Source organism: Egretta garzetta, unplaced genomic scaffold (assembly GCF_000687185.1).
Source record: "Egretta garzetta isolate BGI_Z169 unplaced genomic scaffold, ASM68718v1 scaffold617, whole genome shotgun sequence".
In the NCBI taxonomy this organism is placed as follows: Eukaryota; Metazoa; Chordata; class Aves; order Pelecaniformes; family Ardeidae; genus Egretta; species Egretta garzetta.
Genome location: NW_009260188.1, coordinates 539,675 through 560,264, shown reverse-complemented (window position 1 = coordinate 560,264; position 20,590 = coordinate 539,675). Strand labels below are relative to the sequence as shown.

Below are 20,590 nucleotides of genomic sequence, written 5' to 3'. Positions count from 1 at the left end.
GGTGCGGGCCCCTGGGGCCGGGGGCTGAGGTTCCGCACGGAACCGGGGGCGCGGCGAAGCGTCATCACCCGAGCATCCCGCGGGGACCCCGCGCCGAAGCGCTGCGGTGTGCGTAACTAGGGCTCGCTGGAAAGGAACAAGCCCTACTTACAGGTTTATTTTTTTCCCGAGACCCCGATTTCCTAAATCCCAATTCAGTTTAAAAATAACTCTTTGAAGGATTTCAGCACGGCTGCTTTCGGACACCAGCGGCGCGGGGTTTCTGCTGGGGTATGTGTGTGGGCGCAGGCACTGAACAGGCGCGCCGGTGGCAGGAACAGGCGCCTCTGGTGAAATTCGGCTTTTGTGGGAAAGTGCTGCAAGACCAAAGTGAAGCAAACCTTGAGTTGTATGTTCCTTTACTGCCTCACAGGTACGGCAGCACTGATGCTAAAAAGCAGACTTCAGATTTAGATTTTATTTGAGAAGAAATCTGCGTCCTGGAGACGCATTTGGCATGAGGCACTTAGTGTTTTGAAACACCTCCATCTTAGAGCAGCTCTGTGCAGAATTTTTGCTGCAATGAATGGATTGTGCTCAGCTTCATATCAATAGACATGTTTCTACCGATTTCGTATGTTAACCAGCTTATGGTCAAAATCTTATAAATGGAGTCATGTTATGAAAAATCCCAATAACCCATTCAGTGTCACATAGTTGAAGACTCACATACAACATTCTGTCGCTAGGCCTAGAATTTGAGATGCATCTAACTGTAATATAGCATCATTCCGCAGGTCTGCAGTAGCATTGCAAGCAATGTGGGAGAAGGTAATTTTGCTTAAAGACCACTAGTTTAAATGAAAAGTGGATTAAGCAAAACCTCAAATAAAATCTTCCAGGTGCTCTGAGGAGTAGAATCAGAATAATCTAGCAGAGCTGTGTCAGGGCACCGTGGTTGAAGATCTGGCCAAATAGGTTTGTTCTTTTACCCATCATGGGGCAGAAAGAGATCATAATGCTGAGAGGTGAATTCATGTGATGGTTATATCACTGAGGATTACAGTAACAAAAGCAAAAAAACCCCAAAGATAAAAAAGTTGTTAGAATAGAAACCAGGATGAGAGTAGAAGGTAGAAGGAAGTGGAGGAAGAAAAGCCTTCACAGAATATTGCTCTATTCTTAAAGTCAAAAATCAGCAATCAGTACAGCAAGGAAATGTCATCAGACTGGAGCTTCTCAAATATCCGTGCAGCATGAAAAAAATCCTACAGAATTCAGGCAGAATTCATCAGATGGCTCAAGATAATTTTAATACATAGTTATTTAAATCTATTTTTTCAGCCTTCTCTCTAAAAAGAATCCCAGGGTTCTTTCAATAAACTTAGTGTCTACAGAAGTAAACTTTAAAAGCAATGTGGAGTCCACAGTGCAACTTTCTGGATTTCTCATATTTACTCTGACAGTACGATTTGATGCCTTAAAAATAACGTTATGAGTACCCCATGAAACATGCTAATGCCACATATTTGGGGGAGGGGAAAAAAAAAAAAAGAGAGAGCAGCAGCAAAAGTCTGTGGTTTCTGACTGAAGGAATTTTCTTCTTGTGGGGGGTGGGGGAGGGTGATCGGGTAGAAATTTTGACCCTGGTCCTGCAACTGGATCCATCAAGCCTGACCTCTGCGCTCCTGCAGTGCTTGCTGGAGTCAGCAGAACTACGTGCTAAGTGCAGGGATCTGTCCATGTGGAACTAACTGGGGATTTGGGACCTTCTAGTTTCCTGCTGTGGAGGAAGGATGGGTTCACCTCTGTGTAACTTCTTGAAGAGGAGCAAGAGATTTCCATAAGAGAAACCTGCATTTATTTTTACGTACTTCTGTTCTCTCACTCAGTCCCGTAGAGATCATGCTGAACACAGAGTGCCTGACTTTCTGCAACTGTACGTGCCTACCTGCTAACACTGGGCCATTGCTGCGGAAAAGCAGCATGCCCCATATTCCTCTAGTGAGAAAACCTTGCACATAGTTTGTGGTCACTGTCCAGTAGCTGCTGCTCAGTTGCTGATCCAGCTTTGAGTCGGTTTAAATGTTGTGTCCCAAATATGACCTCTGCCAGTGTCACATCCGTTGCTGTGGAGCACAGTGGTTGTCTTGTGCCCCTCCAAAAGTGCTCTGTTGCTTGGCACCCTCTAAGTGTACAGGCCAGGGAGGTCGGTGTGCACCTGCAGCTCCATGAAACTGGACAATGTTGCATCTCCATCCTGACCTCTCCATCCTGAGCTACGTGTCCTGATTGCTAGCAAGGCTGCATGGGCACTCACTGACTTCCAGCTGACAGGTACATCCCATCCTGCCTGCCCATGCTCAGGTTCTCCAGCCCTCAGGAATGAGATCGATGACATCAATCGCAGGTCAATGACAACTGGTAGGATCTGAGACAGCTGTGTTGGCAACTAAGAGAGAATTCATGCATTCCATAGTAGACACCTGCTTTTAGCCGTGCCATTCCAGGCCAGGAGACTGACCCGCAGGCACGCCAGCAGCACGCCACTCAGTGGCTTTGGGCGGTAATCACTGCCCTCTGTACCATTTTGTGTGGTGCCTGCTGCAGCAGCTGTGGGCTGAGAACAGCTTTTGGTTTGAGAACTTTGAGGCAGATAGGCAAAAACGATGGGATCCTGCATCTGGCTTGTCCAGATGTGTCAGGGTACTTCTAGGCACCACTCAAAAGCAGAACTTGATGCATATATGGAAATACAAAATAAAACCAAAAGGACTTCTGGCATTCTCGCTGCTCTGGGGTTTACACAGCTCCTGAGCAAAGCTTTTTGGGACCTCCATTCTGGATTGCAAGATTTTGTAGTTTATGCACCCTCATCCTTTGTTAGATACGGCTGTAAATCCATTTGTGGATGAAACAACTGGAACCATGCTGATCTTGAAAGTTGAACTTGAACAAGAAAGTTCACTGCAGCCCATAGTTGCCTGGATGCTCTGGGGGAACCTGCAGCCTGAGTTGTGTGCCTGGGACCCACATTCAGTCAAGAAGCGAAGTGAATTTGATGCGTGCAGGATCTCTTAGAGGTCTGCATAAAAATGGGCAGAGGTCACTATTTGTATTTTCTCTGCTCTGGAATGCTCTGGTTCAAGTAGAGTGCTCCAAAAATGTGCACAGGACTTGGCTGTACAGGTGAACCAAGCAGAGGAAGTTTAATCTGTAGACTGGACTTATTAATGAATGAGCTAGTCTAAGGAATCAGACTGAATTAAGACATTATAGGCACTTTCATGGATCAGACGTTTGAGCACTTTTGAAGTTTCCCAAACAATCAAGAGGGAAAATATATCAACAATGAATCAAGTGTTTTCTAATGATGCTGAATGTCCAGGAGCAATCATGACCTTCCACAAACCTCTTGCGCATTCACAGTTCATACTGGTTTCAGCAAGTCTGAAAATCAGGTTTCTTGTTGGGGAACCCTAATATGGATTTAGATCCTTGAGTTTAATAGCTTTGCTATTAATAGTTTTGCCATTAAATAATCAATAGCTCTGCTATTAAACTGCATAGCAAAGGGCTAATGAATCTTGAGGGAGAAAAGAAGAGATTAGTTAAGTATCTTCAGTGATACTGAACTGCGTATCAGCACCAAGATCTTTTTCACACTCGCTTGTCATGCAAGTGTTAAGAGAAAAGATTCTTGGGGATTAAAAGCTGGCATCTCTTAGAATTGTCCGTGGTTATTTTATGAAGACAGCGGGTATATTTCGTCATAACGTGGAGGTGACATGTCATGACAGGCATAGTCTTCCAGCAGTTCTTCTGGCTCGTCACAACTGTCCTCTGACCTGAAAGTAGGAAGAGGAGCAGGTACAAAAAGAATTTAGCAAACACAAAGCATGCACATAACCTCAGTACCGCATCCTGTCAGCCTTATCTGGGCAAAGCACTTCCTGATTCTTGAGAAAATGCTATGAGATGAAGTTTTACTGCAATTCAGCCATTTGCTGTGTTCTTTTCGTGAAGTGTAAAAGTGTCAGGAGGTGACCTTTGTTTTCAGGCTGCCTATGCCTGCCACACATGTTGCTGCAGCCCGTCAGTCAGTCTGCAGTTTTTCAAATGGACTTCGATGAATGAACTAAAAGTGACCTGTGTTCAAGGAAGAATATAATTTTGAGTAATTCCTATAATTAGAATATTTTTCCTTACAGGAAAGAACTACATAAAATTATTTAGTGTCTGATTAAAGCAGTTTCATGCTGCTCTGTAATATCAGTGATCTTGTTTATGCCCCCAAACTGGGAAAAGAGTAAGGGTTGGAAGGCTGCTACAGCAGGAGAGGAGCATGTTGCAACCAGGCATAATCAGGAGGGGGAGCATCTGGTACCAAACTGATCCTCACATTATCCTAAAAATGCTGTTTGTGCGCTGACTCATGTGTTGTGATTGTGTTTGAGTGGAAGCCTCTGGCTGTACATATAACAACCTTCTGGCCAACGGCTTAAAGGTATTAAGATAAGCATTAAAAAAACCCCATGGGCAGGACCATATATACCAATACCTTCAAAAATAACAAGAGATTTAGTAGGCTGAAAATTGAAAGGGATTCATAAGTGAATTTAATTTGGATAAAAATGTGTTCCAGAAAAATATGTTTCCATAGTCTTTACTCAAGAAATACTCCTAACAAAGAAAAAAAAAATCTGAAGAAGGGTAACACCCTGGACTAGCTGTTGTTTCCTTTGAAACCATACACAGCACTTAAAGTACTCAGAAGCCTGTGTCCAAACACACTAAGGCATTTCAGAAGATGTACCTCTGATTCCTGGTATTCTCTGTAGCATAAGTAGCGTAGTTCTCGTCTCCGGTAAAAGCTGGGTTATCCAGGGGGCAGGCAGGGCAGAAGTGAGCAGAGCCCGGGGTGGGAATGGGTGAGGCACTGGAGGAAACAGCACCACAGCAGCTGAGCACCGGGTGAAGGTAGCCAGGGCTCACAGCAATGCCTTCTTGGGCTGGGTACGGCGGAGGGATGTACTGTACCACAGTGGCGCCATGAAAAGTTATAGGCTGGTTAATGCCGGTGAAGACGAAGGACTGTCCGCTTGCAGTTTGGTCGAGGTCTGACATGTTTTCCTCTCTCTCTTTACAGGGCTTGCATGTAAGCATGTTAAATTTACAAACAGCAATCAGAATAAAAGTCACCCCAACAGACAGCAGAATGGGCCCCAGTAACTGAGTCCACTCCAGGTGAGTAACGCCGTCGTATTTTATCCATCCCATCACAGTGAAAGTGATCCCCACCAGTCCCAAAAACACACCTGAGAAGAGCAAAGTGGCGCCGGCTTTATCCCCATCTGACACCAGGACATCGGATCTGCTTGGCTGATAAGGAGTGACAGAAAAGACGTTCAAGGAGAAATCTTCTACGCTGTTGTTGTTCTGCTCCATTACTGAGTATAATGTATCTTCTGCCTGAAGAGAAAGGGGGCTCGTAAGGGACTCCGCAGAGCATTTAAAGTCGAAGGTTCAGGTTAGTTATGCAAGAACTTTGTGCGTGTATGGTTAACAGGGTACATCATGTGAAAGAATAAACTTTGCTTAGAAGAATAAAGGTCTGGGAAGTGAAGCCTAAAGAGATCGCTAAAGACTTCTTGAATTACCACCACTGCTTCCGAAATGGCTTCACCCTTGCATGGCTGCTTATCTTTTTGTTTATCCTCTTCTTTAATTTGGCACCAACTGATAACTTTCTTGCTGTGCCCATGCCAGATGGGAGAGAACGGAAGCTGCAGACACCGCTGCTTTTCACAGGCCCCCTGCCAGCTGATGCATCCAACATATGGACAGCATACGTTTAGTCAGCAGCACTGCGGCTACTATCGCTCTCCTTGGGCCACCACTCCAGCAACCCAGATCTGCAGGAAAATGCGCGGCCATAGCTGGAAGTGCTTTGCAGTGCTCTGAGGCATGACATTTATGGCCACGCCTGGACCTCTCCTGCAGCTCGTTCTCCAGTCCAGAGCTTCAATGGTTTAAAAAATATCAAAGCAGGCTTTCTGATATTTTGCCAAGGGGGAGCAGTGAGTGGGTGGGAGGGTAAGCACCAACAGGGTGGTGAGTGCTGAACAGCCTGGGAGAGCTGATGGCTGTGGGAGAAAAGTTATTTCAAGCCAGCCAAAGCTTTCCAGCTGTTTGAAGGTAGCATAATTGCTCTGTAATTTCCTCTTACTGGTGGACATTTTTTGTTGTGGGATATCCACCCCTTTGTCAAAGTTTATACTGAATAAAGCCCACATACTCTGAACAGCGCACCACTGCAGGAATGAGAAAGCATCTCCTGCAATGTTAAACCTGGTAAAGTGAGGGATCTTATCCAATACACAGGAGCGCCTAGAACATATATCCTGTATATTAAACAAACAGATTAACTGAATATTAAGATTTTCTGTTTACTAACAGTTTCAGACTAAAGTAATTGCTGTCTGAGCGTTCTGGTAGAACATCTTTGTATAATTTCTTTAGGAGGAAAAGATCTCCAGCTGCTCAATCTGTTTTGACTAGCATGGCAGGGGAATACACACAGGACAGAGATTACTCCTCAGGTGGTAGAACGTATAATGCTATTTCCTGCTACCAGCAGCTCTGGGGAAGCAAGCTTATCCTGAGATTTATTAGATAAAAATAGCTCTAGAACTAGAAAACTCACCTTTCAGACTGCTTCTTCAAAATCAGCAAAGGTGTCTTTAACCTCCTGTGCATTCGTATCACACAGTGCGACAACAGCTCGCTTCTGAAAGGTGTAATCAGAACCGGTGCTAAATGCAATGGCAGATGTGTATTTCTCATTTGTTGGCAGATAGACCTGGAGGAACATTAGTGCCGGACTCCATTAAAAAATGTCTGCGAAGTTTCCGAAGTCAGTATTATGCCTCATCTATTACTGAGGGCACCAACAAATTTTCGGACAAATACACTCAAGATCACCCCTTGCCCCAGCACCAAGTTTAGTCAGGACTCTCTGCACCACTTGAGCAAAGAATTAGGGCTTGCAATGCAGTGGTTTCATATGATGACAACTAAAGTAGACACTGCTGAAATACTAGATAAGCTGTCCTCGTATTGGTAATTATAGCCAAAACCTAAGTCACCTTTAGCCTTATATTTGGTAAACTTAATGGAATGAACTTCTGTTACTGCTCTCTGCAAGTCAGGTTTTTCCATACCATGAATCATTTTTGCCACTGTTTGCTGAATCATCTAGGCTTTCCAACATCCTTTAAAAAGCAGCATTATATCATAACAGCTGTCTAACTAATGGTATATACAGATGTAGTGTCACGTTCCTCCTCTCATTCATTCAAGAACTCTGTAACTGCTATTTGCAACATGATTGTGCTGGAGCACTTCCTTGGTCCTACACAATGATCCTTAGATGCTGGCTGGAGCCAGAGTTTTCCAAGTTGGGTGTTACATCATCCCATGGCTGATGCTTTTTGCCTCTGGCCTGGACTTGACTTCATGGTTGTTGAGCAAGTGCACAGTAGAGCTGGAGGATACAGGTGGTTTCTTCCAGGGTTACTTGTCACTTGAACTTTGAAAATGGGATGGAAAACACTTTCTGCTTGGTGCAGTAGGATCTAAATTAAAATTACACCTTTCCCTGTAAACTGTCCCCTCTTTGTAAGATATAATTTCCTCTAAGCCTCCCCACATTTCTCCCATTATTTCCCCAGACAGTGGCAATGCTGCATTCAGGCAGCTGTCAAGATCTTAAGAGATTACCAGATCACACTGATTTTTTAAGGCCAGTACTTTACTTTGCCAAGTAAATGTATGTTCTGGGAACTCACTTAAAGATGCTGATTTACTAAGTGCATCCCCTTTTACCTGGAATAACTCCCGAAACAAATGAAAACAGTTTTGTGAAACCTCAGGAACTGATCAGTGAGGTTTTTAGAATGGGTGCTGTTTTCAAATCTCACTACAGTTTTGTTCCCATCTGCTTCAGGGACCTTACCCCTGAACACAAGCACTGCTTTGCTTTCCGCTCCTGTACGTAACTTTCAATCACCAATGCAGACTTCACTGCAGCACTTGCTGCTGGAAGCAGGTTTTCTGTAGCACTCTGCACCTCCTCAGTTCTCTGACCTGTTTCAGGAGTCATCCCAGTAAACACTGACAGGCCTTCCACTTAATCCTTTTCTCCTCTCCTTCTGCTATATTTTTTACACAGTTGTTCACATTATCAGCCTGTTTTAGTGGGGTTTTATTTTCTTATACGCCTATAACATAGTCAGGGGCTTAGTCATAGGACATGCAAAAGATGTCGTATAAAAGAAAATTATGCCATGGTATTGCATACTGATTGGCTTTAAAAGGAGTAGTTACAAAATATCACTCCATAATGAAACATTCAACTGTAGGGAGATTAAGGAGCCGATGATTTGACTAAGAGAGACTTTTTCCTAGAGAAAGGCCACTGTACGTGGCGTGTTTAGTGGAAAACACACATTACGTGTGTAAGAACAGTACCTAAAGAACCACCACGACACGGCCTTGCACCCAGGGGCCCTGTACTACTGCACTGCCAGCCTCTAAGTGTAAATAAACCGTGAGGAGCAGGTTCAGCGAGCTGCCCACAACTGCACCTACCTGCAAGGTGGTTAAATACACTCCCAGGGGATGTTGTCTTGTCAGCAGGCACACTGAATTGAAGGTAATTCCATACCTAATCATCTGGATACATGCATGTGGGGGAGACGGAAGAGCACAGACCTAGGTGAAGGGTGACACGTTCGCTGCAGAAACATGGAGGTATGGGCAGAAATGTCTGCCTGGACACAGAGAGGCCCCACAAGCCATGACTCTGAAGAGGTAGGATGCAAAAGGGATAGATGGATATAGTGCTACCAACCACAAAGGGCAAGGAGGGGGTGGGTGTAATCCAATGAGTGCTTCTATCCTAAAAACATAGCATGATTGCAGAGATCTGTGCAATCTGTTTTCCGGATGAGTTAGCTTTCCATTTTTTTTAGCTGCTGGTGATGCAGGAAGAAAGACTTCTCCTAGAGAGGAGGCATCCATTTGTATTTTTGTGAATTCTTCTCATATCCAAAGAGTTGTAGCGTTGCAGTTAGAAGCAGAGCAATGTCAGTGCAGGCAGCAAGGAAGAGAGACCTTAACTTCACTTACCGAGGGTAAGCAATCCTTACCTCCCACTTTGCCTGTTTAAGTAGTGTGAATCAGTAACCAACTTGATTTGCTCCATAGCATTTGTGTGTCAAGCACTTAAGCTAACCCTAGGGCAGAAAGGGTATTATAGCACCATTAGTGTGACAGTAAAGTATCTCACTTCCTCAATAAAAACACTGTTCTGTATTATTTTAAGCTACTTTTATAGTTTTACAAGGTGTTTCTTCCTTTCTAATACACATTTCACCCCTACTCCCCATGTGAAAAATTCCCCCCACTAAAGCTGTTCACCCAGTGGCAACTTTCAGTGGTGGAGCAGATCTGCTAGCCTCTTATATTTTCTGACCTCGCTGAAACACGTTTCAACAACACAGTAAGCTAATACTGTTGCCCTGAATATGGTAGTTCTCTCAGTGCTGAGAAGGTTATGGACATGCACCCAACACATCCACAGAGTTTTCAAGGAATGATTCTCGAAGTCAAAAATAGGAGATGCTAATACAGCTGTGCATTGAACAATTTCCTCAGCATACTCCCAAAATGATACAGAGAGGAACTCTGTTTTCAATCTATGTTTTCAGAAGTAACACCTACCCTCCCCAGGAAATTCAGGTGCTGACTCTGAAGGGTCAGGTCAGCAGCTTTCTAAACTATGCTTTCTGTGAAGACCGCTCTTTTAGAAAAAAAGTTATCCACACTGGAGACTCTACAATGGAAGATCAAAACATGGTAACCTTGAAGAAAAACAAGAAGATCATGCTTCAGTTCCAGAGGACTCAGCTCGGGGTCGACATATTCTACTTGATTTGTCTGGTCTCTTGGGTACATCTTGGGAACAACTGCTTGAGCAAATTGCAGGCAGCGCTAAAGGTTAATACCTTTTACAGCTAGCAATCAGATGTGACTGTATTTAAAAAAAAAAAAGAAAAAAACAATGGTGACGTATTTCAAGAATTATTTGTTTAAATGCTTTTTGATGTTTAACCTTTTCAGCAAATGAGTGCTCATTTGTAATTCAAACAACAGAACAAAGTCAACATGGGTCTTTGTTTGCATGGGATCTTTTAGGTAAAATACCCCAGCTTCTGTACTTACTATACAATATCATGACAAATCCAGAGAGAGAGACAAGCTCCTTTGGGCATGTGCAAGGCTTTGTATGCATGAATCATGCAGGACGGTGGGCACCACTGTTAAAAATCAGGTGAGAAACAAAAGATTTAAAAAAAAAAAATTAAAAAGATGGTAAACTGTAGCTTGGATTACAGAAGGCATTCAAGGAACAGCAGCTCTGAAAAAATCACTAGATAAAACACACTTGGGAGAGAAGAGGACAAAATGCCTGCTGGCTTTTGTGGATCCCCTTTCTTCATACAGACATTTCCCATGGCTGAGTCACGCCAGTTTAATCAGCTCCCACATACTAAATCCCTCTCTGTGCTGTGTTTGCTCATTACTCTGCATACATAAGCCCCTCGGCTCTATTTGCTGGCTAAATATACTTCCCTCACTGGCTGGTTTGTTTTTGTGTGGCTGCACAAAGAGCTGCCCTAGCATGACCGAGGGAATGATGCAGAGGTGGAAATAAATGGCCAAATGCAGGAGCTCCTGAGCATCTCTCTACAGAACTCTGCAGGTGAGAGGCACGTTCACAGAAACATGACATGAGGCAATCATCTTTCTCTAGGCACAGGAGAGAACTTCATTGCTTATTTCAAGGTCTGGCATTCTGTTACAGCCAGGTTTCCTGAAATTCAGTGTGGCAGAAGACAAGTTGAGGGGTAGCTGAGGTCCCAGAGCATGCAGTTGTCCAGAGACTCAGCTGAACAAGAGAGAAATCACTCTTGCAAGATGTTTTAATGCTGGTAAGTGCACCATGCTGAACCAAGCTGAAGCAGTAACTCTGCCACCTTGTGTTTCTGGGCACAGAACCAGGTCTGTTGTTCTCAAACAGGGTTCAGAGCAAGTTCATAAAGCGTCAAAGGTCAGCAGCAACTCAATTCCTGCTAATTATCCTTACCTACTAGAAGCAAATCCTTCAGTTTGGGAATGGGTGCAAATATTTGCAAAACAGAACCCGTCATCACTCCATCCTGAAGGGAGGCAGCTACCGCTAACTTAGGGGCTGCACACGGACGGAGGAGCTAGGAGGGCTGTATTTCTGAAGGCTCTGTCAGGCGCTGTGTCCGTTAAAAACATGTGTTGCATGCGTTTCCATGAAACTGCCTCTCCTGCATTTGTTGATAAGTAACGTCTGCACCTGGAAGATATGATTGCTGAGTGGCGTTCACCCTCACAAAACAAGCACCCCTTGTATAAACCATGAATGACGATGCATAACAGTAGTATAATCCCCCTGAAATCAGTCATTACCACAGTTAAACTGTTAGCCTATTAACTATCTTCAGTGCTGCCTCAGGGCTCTTAACTGCTGGCTAAAACTGATTTTCATAGGGATTATACTTACATAAGGACCAGAGAGGGTCTAAATTAAGCTATGGAGAATTTGTTACTAGGCAGACCAAACAGTAACCATTTAAGTTCCCCATAATATATTTGGTCCCAATCCTAAACACCCTTATTTGTGATGCTCTCCGAGTATGTATACAGCCACTCACTTTGCAAGCAAGTACTGTCCACAAAAGTCGTACAGAACCAGAAATAAAACCACTTCCTAATTATTTCTTTTTTGAAGCTCCAAACAGATTTAATTAAATTCAGCAAAAAAAGTTGGTCTCTACTTAGTGCCTCCATTATATAAAGAACAACTAAAAATAGAAACTGAAGCTGTAACAGAACAAGATGAGCATTTAACATTCTTGCAGTGAATTGAATCCCTTCAGACTACTTGCTCAGAAGCCCAGCATTATCTAGTATTTCTTGAAACCCAAATTCATCACTTATGCTTTATGATGAAAAATTAGACACAGCCAGTGTTATTGCTTTTATTACAAAATGTAAATAAATTGAAAAATTGTAAATCTGAGTGGACAATTTAATTTAAAAATGAAGTCTAACTGACAGTCCTCTATGAGCTGGTGTCAGATGTGTCTAAGGAAATAGATGAAGAAGATGAAGATGGAGAATATTCATTATTTGTTACTGATGCTTTTTCTTCGTATTTTGGAGGTGATTCAGTGGAGAGGTATAGCATTGGTAAAATATCTGAAGGTGAGCTACTTCCAGAAATTGTATATATGGTTTCAAAGTCTCTAACAGCAACTGTTCTTTCATCATCTGCAAGCTGTGCTCTGTAAAACACAAAACTGTGTATTAGCATAATTCACTTCTCTACAGTGAGTGAAATTCCACTTGACTTACATAAACATTCATGTACACGCACACTCCCTAAAAATCCCTTAAGCAAAGGACTTGCATAAGCATTTGGATCTCATTCTATGGGCTACATTATGACTCTCATGAAAATTCTATTAATTCAGAGGGGAAGGGCAAACAAGCTCCCTTCTAACCTTTCACATCACCAGTCATAGCCTGGCTTATGGGTATTAGCTGATGCTGGCAGGGCTATCTCACAGACTTATTAAATCTTCTTCTGATCCTTAGCTCCTAATGTATCTTCCCTTTTGTAGACTGTCACATACACACTGTCCCTTTCCCCTGTGAAAGACAGTTACTACACTTAGAATTGCACTGCAAAAACTGCAATCCTTAGCCATTTGAAATCTTACATGAAAGGCCTCTTGAAACTTTTATAAAGCTTTCCAGCAACCCACGACAGACATGAGGAGTAGCCTTCCTGCTCAGAGCTGGAGAAACAGAAGCAACTGGACGCAACCAGGCTGCTAAGTTCCCAGTGACAGTCAAGGAGGGCAGCCAAGTATTCGCTACCCTCCTCTGACCATCACAATTGGATCCCAGTCAGTTGCACGCACGTAATTCTGGTACGCTGCTCATCTTGCCCCGGAGTTGGCCCTCAGCATATTGCTTCAGCTGCTTCCAAGGAAAAGGAAGAACTCGTTCCTGCCCAGAGCTGACTCTTGCCTTTGTGCATATATCTGTACCCCCATCAATACTGCATGAGGAGCAGGAGTATAGAGCATAGTCACCTCATCTTCAGTGCTGTTACTGCTGTGTGAGGGTGTGTGTTTAAAGGAGAAAGAACAGAACACAATACAAGACAAACGCTGAAGTGCTGTACAACAGACTGTAGGAAAAAACCAGCCACTTTTGGAATCAGACCATGCATCAGCTTCCTACAAGCTTTCTCATCCAGCACACTCTCCGCCACAGCACTTGTGGACAGAACATGGAGCAATGGACTGAAGAGGCAAATCACATTTGTGTAGTGATCACCCACATATGAAATGGATATTCCCTTTCAGCTTCGGGATCTTCAACCATGGCACTATGTTAGGAGGAACGAGGCCACTGCTTCTCCTCCATAAAAGGGCTTGAGAACCAATTGGCACTGGTCAAGAAGCCATGGCTGCTACCAAGTGCTGAGCTATGGGAGAGCATGATCAAGTGAAATACCCAGCGGTAGTATCAACTCACAGGGTCTCTGGGACGACCCTGGGGAGCATGGAAGTGTAACAGCTAGAGCACCCTCAGCCACAGAACACCAAAGCAGGAGGTCACGGTTTCTGTATCCAAGGTTGAGGTGTTTTGTCCACTCCACTAGAAACTGCTCCAACAAGCTGGGCTACAAACTGCCTCTTTGTGTACTTCTCTATTCACATGACAATGAAGTCCAGCACAGGTGATCAATGATGATTGGGTAGATGGGATCACACACAAAGTTCAGAGGACCAGCACTGGACATTTGTGGGTTAAGGCAGTTGAGCCAGCTGCAGGGGATTTTGTGGAGAACGGGTGAAGGAAGGAGGGGTGTGCACCAGCGGGGAGAGCCCACAGAAAGCCTGAAAAACTAGCTTTTTTGCCATTCCCCCAATGCCCTTTGTTTCTCCTTTTTTTAGTGCAGGATGTGCTGCTTGCATTCTTTCATACCCTTTGATAATGCACACGTTTTACCAAGCACACAGGCAGGCAGCCCACATCTGAACTCAGGGCCTGAAATGATAGGGTAGAGAGGACTTCTGGCCCTCAGTTTTGTGCATTTTACTTTTATGGACAGGTGATACAAGAGTCACTCTCTCTCAGATGCTTGTAAGGCTACAAGCAGAACACAGCTTTCATGTATGTTCCCGTATTTCCCCAGTCATACACTCCAGCCTGGTCTTCTAAATGTATTTAAACAGAAATGTTTTTTTGAGGATGTCCTTGGACCATATTTGAATTGACTGTCTCAGGGCTACCAGAGGTCCAGGTTCACTCTTGGTGCATGTCATTCCTCCACACATATCCACTTCCTTTGTACGCACATCTGGGATGTACATGACAGATGGGAGTTAAGGCATATGCTGGAGCTGTAGCACAGACAAGGGTCAGGGTGGTGTCTAACTCCAGGACTAGCTGCAGCTGGTATGAAACACCTTCCAGCTGTGGATGCCTTCACCCAGCCCAGTAAGAACACAGAGACTTCATGTAAATTCCTTCTTTCAGCAGCAGGAGTTTATTTTCCCTCCTCCTTGCTCTGGGTGTCCTCCAAATGCAGCAGTGTAGCTCTGAGAGCTGATGTATTTCACTTGCCATCTGAGAACAGGCAGAGACTTTTATACACTACAAATACAACATTTCTTCACACAATAATTTGTGCCTGGTCATAGAAGCCACTGCTCTCCAGAAAGCACTTTTGCTTGATCAACCCCAACATCTTCTCATCCCTGCATCTACCCTTGCCACCCTCAATTGGCAGGTGGTTAGGGCACTGAGTAATCAACAGATTCTCATCACCTTTGTATAAAAAGTACTATCTCTGAAACAATTTAAGTGGAAAACCGCCAGACTGAACGAATTACATGTGTAGCTAGGGTTTACTGGGCATTGCATCCCTCAACACAGCATCAACGTCAGTGGGAACTAAACATGGAGCGTCCCCTTTCCTTAGGTGGCATGTACACGATCATCTTTTGGTTTGGGGGCCAGTGCCATTGTGCACTGAAGTGTTGCATAGTAGCAAGGAAAACTGAGTAGGGTTTTTGACAGAAAGGTGTTTATTCTGTGTTAAAAACCAGTGATTTTGATGGATGGCAGAACAGTCTAGGTTGTGGTAACAGCAACAGAAGGAGGCATCTGCTGTTTCCAACAAATACAGAGGAGGGTACTATGAAATTAAGGACAATATGTGGAGTTGTTGATGGTGATTGACTAGAGAACAGAGTGGGGCTGAGCCTCAAGAATCCACCAGGTATACTTCAAAGGATGACTGAAAAACCACAGACATGGCTGCACACAGCATGGTAACAAGAATAAACACCATTGCTAACACAAGTATCCTCCTCCTGTGGCATTTAGGTCTTTGGGCAGGAAGAGCATTTGTGCTTGCTCACTTCAAAAGGAAGATAAGTACTAGAGTTTTGAAGAAGAACCAACATCAGGTGCACAACTGGTACAACTGGTCATGGAACACACTGTCTCATATCAGTGGAGAAGTCTGGAGTATAGTGTAAAGTTATTAAAGCAATGGCCCCAACAACTACTACAACTGGACACAGCCAGGCAGGCTGGGGCTATTGCTGCAGTGATGGCACGTAGGATGCCGCATGTAAACCAAGTCTTGTAAACCAAGTCATCCAATGAAAAAGTCCCACACCACTTACTGACTCACAGGTCAAAACCAAGCTGACACAGGACCTTCCAAAAGGTAAAGCCAAGTCAATTCTGGATCATTAAGGGCCTGAAAATAAGTTGGGGGCTCTAGGCAGGTTGCATCTAGCTCTCCTGGCCAGACCTAGTTCTAGCTCCTAGTATGTGGCCGTTGCAGTGACCTCTTTCATCCTGAAGTTAGCAGCCCACTGGCAGCAACACACAGGCGATAAATAACCTGCAAGTGCTTCTGGGCAGACAACTCTTCAGTTCAGTCAGCAGCTCTTGCTCCCTGAGCTTGGTGGTGGCAGCATCTAGCAAATCAGCTCTACTAAATATATAGAAGAGTGGCTGCATGCGTAAGGTACAACATCCCAAGATGAAGTTGGCATTGTAACCTCCCTTTTAAGGTCCTTGGAGCCTCCTGCTCTTCTCCCACAATATTGAGGTATCCTTTTATCTCAACACACTGCCACAGCAGGAACAAGGTAGATAATCATGGCAGGTCTCACTTCCTCAAGGCAGCAAGTTAAGGGTCACAGGGAGAAGAGAACACACTAAAGTGGCATTCCCAGAGTCACATGGCCTGTGGATCAGTGTCAGGAAGGGCTTGCTGCATTGGTTCTACAAAGGCTTCCTAAAGTCTGGCAGTGTGGATATCATGTCACTGGGGGACTGCTGTCACGGGTACTTTCTCTTGGACAATCTGTGGAAGAAACCTAATCTAAGTATATTTAAATAAAGCCACTGATTTAAGACTTTGTTTTCACTTCAGAAGTCCTTTTTAGTCGTAATAAACTTGTAAGAATTTAAACCTCATGAAGGACACACTGTGGTTTGCAATTTCCCTTTTATACTAGGATATTTTAATGCCATTTCAAGTAAGGTATCTGAAGTAAGTTGAGTGATGCACTAGAAAACTTGGTAGTGCCTAGAAGAGAGTTAATTCACAGTGATTATTTAAGAACATGATCTTGGATACCTTGAGAAACATCTTGGATTTCCAAAGAGAGAAGAAAACAGCCTTACCCATCACTGAAGATAGAGTGATATGGTGGAGGATTTTCACTTGTAGGCAAACCACCTGACATAAGACAGCGTGTCATGGTTGGTGACAGAGGGTCAGCAAAATAAGGAGGTGGTGGAGGTGGGAATACCATTACAGCATCACCTAGGAAAAAACACACCAGTTACTACCTCTGAAAAATTGAGCACCACTGTTTATTCTAACTGTATCCTAGAATATTTCCTGTCTTTGGAATTACAGTATTTGTACCTGTCTACCTTTTAAGATAAAATGCAATGATCCCACATACAGAACTGTCCTATTCTGGGTTGTTAAAGTACATTGGAAATACATGCAACCCCCAAATTATCTCAAGATAAAAATGCAGCATATTCATAAATGAAAGAGTTCATTTAGAAAATCCACCTGGGGGAGAGGGAACATTCCATCTAGCTAAGAGACACAAAACTCTTCACTGTTAGCTGTCTTCAGAAACTGTAAGGGCAAAGCACACAGTTACTGCTGGCTCACTTTAAGGCTAGGCAAGTATTTAGTTTTCCCTTACACATCTAAAATAGGGTGGTTCAAGTATCTCCACATCTACTTCAGTGTTATAACAAAAGCATTCAAGTAGTTAATGGTTCTGACTGATCTTGTGTGCCTTGACAGTTTCCCTTCTGAATTACTCATAGCTGAATGCACACTACTAACATTAGTACCATGATGCTGTTGATACCTAATTCACTATTAAGCATACTGTGCAGCGTATCTGATTTCAACTTTGTAATTGAGGGGTTTCAATTGTTTTTTTTTTTTTTTTTTAAACAGAAAGTTCTTATCAGTCACTGAGCTTGCATAATTTATATAGACATTCACAGCTGCCTGTCACTTTTTTTCCTTTGCAAGTTGTGTGCAGAGACAGGTCAGGGGGCATCAAAAATATTGAGTGAGGTGGGGTGTGTTTTCTAGTCAAGTCACCACTGTTCCAGAACATCACTATGCCAGCCAGACCTCAGCCTTCAGCCTTTCAGTTTTACTTTTCCTGATGGAAGTATAAAAGGAATCCACCAATTTTGCTTTCTTGCCTTTAAAGATAATCTGAATTCCTCTCTGTGACACTTTCATTTATCCTGGTGGCTGGAAAACTGACTTTAAACCCTCACATTTTCTGAGGGTCACCAGTTTACAGATCTTTTTGACAGGCAGAAAGAAAAAAAACTTTTGCATAATGGATTTCAAGTCCAGGCTGTCAGATGACAGTCAAGCAATACTATGATTGACTCATTAATCCCTCCTGAGAGCTACAAAGTTATCAGAATAATCTATGCGTAGAATGTTTTCATGGGGTGTTAAAAGCAGTGCTACATGCAGGGGAGCATTCCCTGCTAACATACCACATTTACTCAAATACTGTGCAATTAACAGAAGCATCTTGCAATTACATCCAACTGATGGAATATGTGGCCGTGATTAAAAAGATACAATATACTGCTTATGAATCAGATTCTCCTGTTTAAGGGGTCAGAGCTCAAGGCTCAAATGAATCTTAAATATAGTCACAGAAGTCATTAGACCTGTGATTTGCAGTGTCAGCTACACCCTTTGGGAAAGGAAGTGGGATTGGACTCATTTGTGTCAGATTACATGGCTTCTTTTGCGCAGACAGACCTTTTGTTTTGTGCCAAAGGAGAGGTTTTGTCTTTGAGAGAAAGGTAACTGAACTGACCGTACAGAAAACATACAAGACAAAGCAAGATCCTTCTGTTTTGGCTGGCTTGACATGCCAGAACTGACATGCTTAGAGCTCAAATAAGTAACATTCAGAGGTAAATAGTGGGAAAACCACCTACTAACTCTCAAATGTAAAGTTCACACATTATTTACCCACCTACTGTAACCTGAAAAGATTCAGGGCTCTGAGGGTGTTCTTCACTTTCACAAGATTCTTGGTTGAGATTTAAGTTTTGTTTCTTTTTAACATGAGCTATCACAAAGAAACACAACCCGGTAAGCACAATCAAAGGTCCCATGATTTGAAGTGACAGGAATCCACAGCCCTGGAGGTCCACATCAGAACTGCCGGTGTGGTTGAGCTGTATGCTGTGCCAGCTGGGGCTGCAGCCAGGAACCCAAATGCCCAGGATACTAATTAGCATTCCACTAGTTAAGAACAGGAATCCAAATATGAGAAACTGGGCAAACTGACAGCTCCCACGACAAAAAACAAGGCTGTACACCTGCTCATTTTGCAATTGTCTTTGTCTTATGTACAGCCTGGCCCTTGATCGTGCCAGTAGAACACAAGCCAGTCCGGTTACAGCCAGCACAGGTCCAGCAGCCTTAAGGACCTCGTTACAGTCACTGAAGGTTCCAGATGGGCATGACTGGAGAATAAAGACTGAAAGCAGGAATCCAGCACAGAGCAACATAGCTCCAAAAATAAAAAGGAAAAAAATAAGTTTCCCATGTTGTCCATTATTTCCTTCACTGCCTGGTGCAGCAGCAGGCACTGGATACATTACAACAGAATCTCCTCAAGCAGATGAGTTGGGTTTTTTTTCCTGTTAGCATTAAGTGGCAGAAAACTACAGTAGATCTGTGAACATGAAAATACATGAATCAAAAGAGGAAAAAAAAACAACCAGTGTGACTAGCTACATTATAATATCTAGTTCTTCATTTGCTACCCAGCCTATATTGTATACTTGTGGTGTATCTTCTGTTTTGTAGTACCTCCATTAAGGATTAAAGGGCCTAATCAAGTTTGCTGCCATTGAATACTGATGAACAGACAAAACTTGCTTTGCAGTTAGACTGAAAACAATTGTAATTGCTGTTGCAGAGCTAAATGAATTGTTTCTTTAGATACACAGTCTTATGATTAAGGGGACATTGTTTTCAAAGGCTGAATCCCGGGAACAAGGACAGGCCAGCTTTCCCCTTGAAAACAGAAAGCTAGGGGAAATTTCTGTAGTGAATGTCAGGAAGTCACAGCTCTTGAGAGAAAGAACCTTAATGCAAATTAGTATTGATGACTATTGGACTTTTTACCAAGTAAATCTTGTAATACATACCTTTTCAAAGCATATAAATCTTGCTTCTCCTTCCACAGGCAATAAAGACGTTTCCGTTTCTCTCCTTACATCAGCTTCCTGTCCCAATATAGCTGCAAGAGCAAGTACATAGATTTTTGGTTCTGTTCTGTAAAGACAAAAAAAAAAGAAAAAAAAAAAGGAAAAAGCTATACTAGAGACTATCTCTAAAGTCTCACTGATGCTACAAGAAAACTTTAAAAAGAAATATAACAAGGGTGGCTCCCAGAAGGCTCTGAGCCTACAGGAGTCTAGATTCAGAAGTAAACCAGAAGCAAACAGAAACTAGTGCTGAAGCCAGTAACAGCCCATATAGTAGTATGGATAAAAAAATCTGCTGGATGTGGACAAACTTGGGCAGGGGAAAGCCTGACTGAGAGCTCGGCCAGAGTGCCATTCAGTGACCTCTAGAAAAAGAAAAAATTGTTTCTGCCACTACACACCAGGAAGTTTGTGCTGCTCTGACACTAGCCTACAGCGCTCAGATGGACACCAGTACTCCATACCACGGTGACTAGCAACCCTGGAGATATCTGTCCAAGTGGCTACCATTCATCAAAACCCAACCATAAACCCAGGGGAATTTTAAACTGTGGAAAATAACATGTCTGGATGGACCATGAGAAAGCTGTCCCCTACCAAGTGTAAGGAGGTA

The 20,590-nt window shown here is 43.3% G+C and overlaps 2 protein-coding genes across 4 annotated transcripts; both read right to left on the bottom strand.

Annotated features, from left to right (window-relative positions):
* Nucleotides 1-1,459: 1,459 nt before the first annotated feature.
* On the bottom strand, nt 1,460-6,767 carry TMEM174 (transmembrane protein 174). Of its 2 annotated transcripts, XM_035897514.1 has the most exons (3): nt 6,686-6,767; nt 4,796-5,451; nt 1,460-3,827 (listed from the first exon to the last, which is right to left on the bottom strand). In XM_035897514.1, exons 2-3 carry the CDS (start codon nt 5,425-5,427, stop codon nt 3,725-3,727), a joined length of 735 nt encoding a protein of 244 aa, XP_035753407.1. In that variant the 5' UTR covers nt 5,428-5,451; nt 6,686-6,767; the 3' UTR covers nt 1,460-3,724. The 2 variants fall into 2 exon arrangements, with proteins under 2 accessions (XP_035753407.1, XP_009640478.1); XM_009642183.2 differs by lacking the exon at nt 6,686-6,767 and having other exon boundaries at nt 4,796-5,460.
* Nucleotides 6,768-11,374: 4,607 nt separating this feature from the next.
* On the bottom strand, nt 11,375-20,041 carry TMEM171 (transmembrane protein 171). Of its 2 annotated transcripts, XM_009642182.2 has the most exons (5): nt 19,918-20,041; nt 18,732-19,439; nt 16,867-17,008; nt 12,194-12,422; nt 11,375-11,431 (listed from the first exon to the last, which is right to left on the bottom strand). In XM_009642182.2, the coding sequence occupies exons 2-4, from the start codon at nt 19,360-19,362 to the stop codon at nt 12,200-12,202; spliced, it is 996 nt and encodes a 331-aa protein (XP_009640477.1). In that variant the 5' UTR covers nt 19,363-19,439; nt 19,918-20,041; the 3' UTR covers nt 11,375-11,431; nt 12,194-12,199. The 2 variants fall into 2 exon arrangements, with proteins under 2 accessions (XP_009640477.1, XP_035753406.1); XM_035897513.1 differs by lacking the exons at nt 11,375-11,431; nt 12,194-12,422 and adding an exon at nt 12,429-16,543.
* Nucleotides 20,042-20,590: the final 549 nt, after the last annotated feature.

Coding starts and splice junctions, on each gene's coding strand:
- TMEM174 (XM_035897514.1), bottom strand. CDS start 5,427: ATGGAGCAGAACAACAACAGCGTAGAAGATTTCTCCTTGAACGTCTTT. Junction 3,828..4,795: donor GAGAATACCAGGAATCAGAG/GTACATCTTCTG, acceptor TCCTACTTTCAG/GTCAGAGGACAGTTGTGACG.
- TMEM171 (XM_009642182.2), bottom strand. CDS start 19,362: ATGTATCCAGTGCCTGCTGCTGCACCAGGCAGTGAAGGAAATAATGGA. Junction 17,009..18,731: donor ATCTTTTCAGGTTACAGTAG/GTGGGTAAATAA, acceptor GTTTTTTCCTAG/GTGATGCTGTAATGGTATTC. Junction 12,423..16,866: donor CACTCTATCTTCAGTGATGG/GTAAGGCTGTTT, acceptor TGTGTTTTACAG/AGCACAGCTTGCAGATGATG.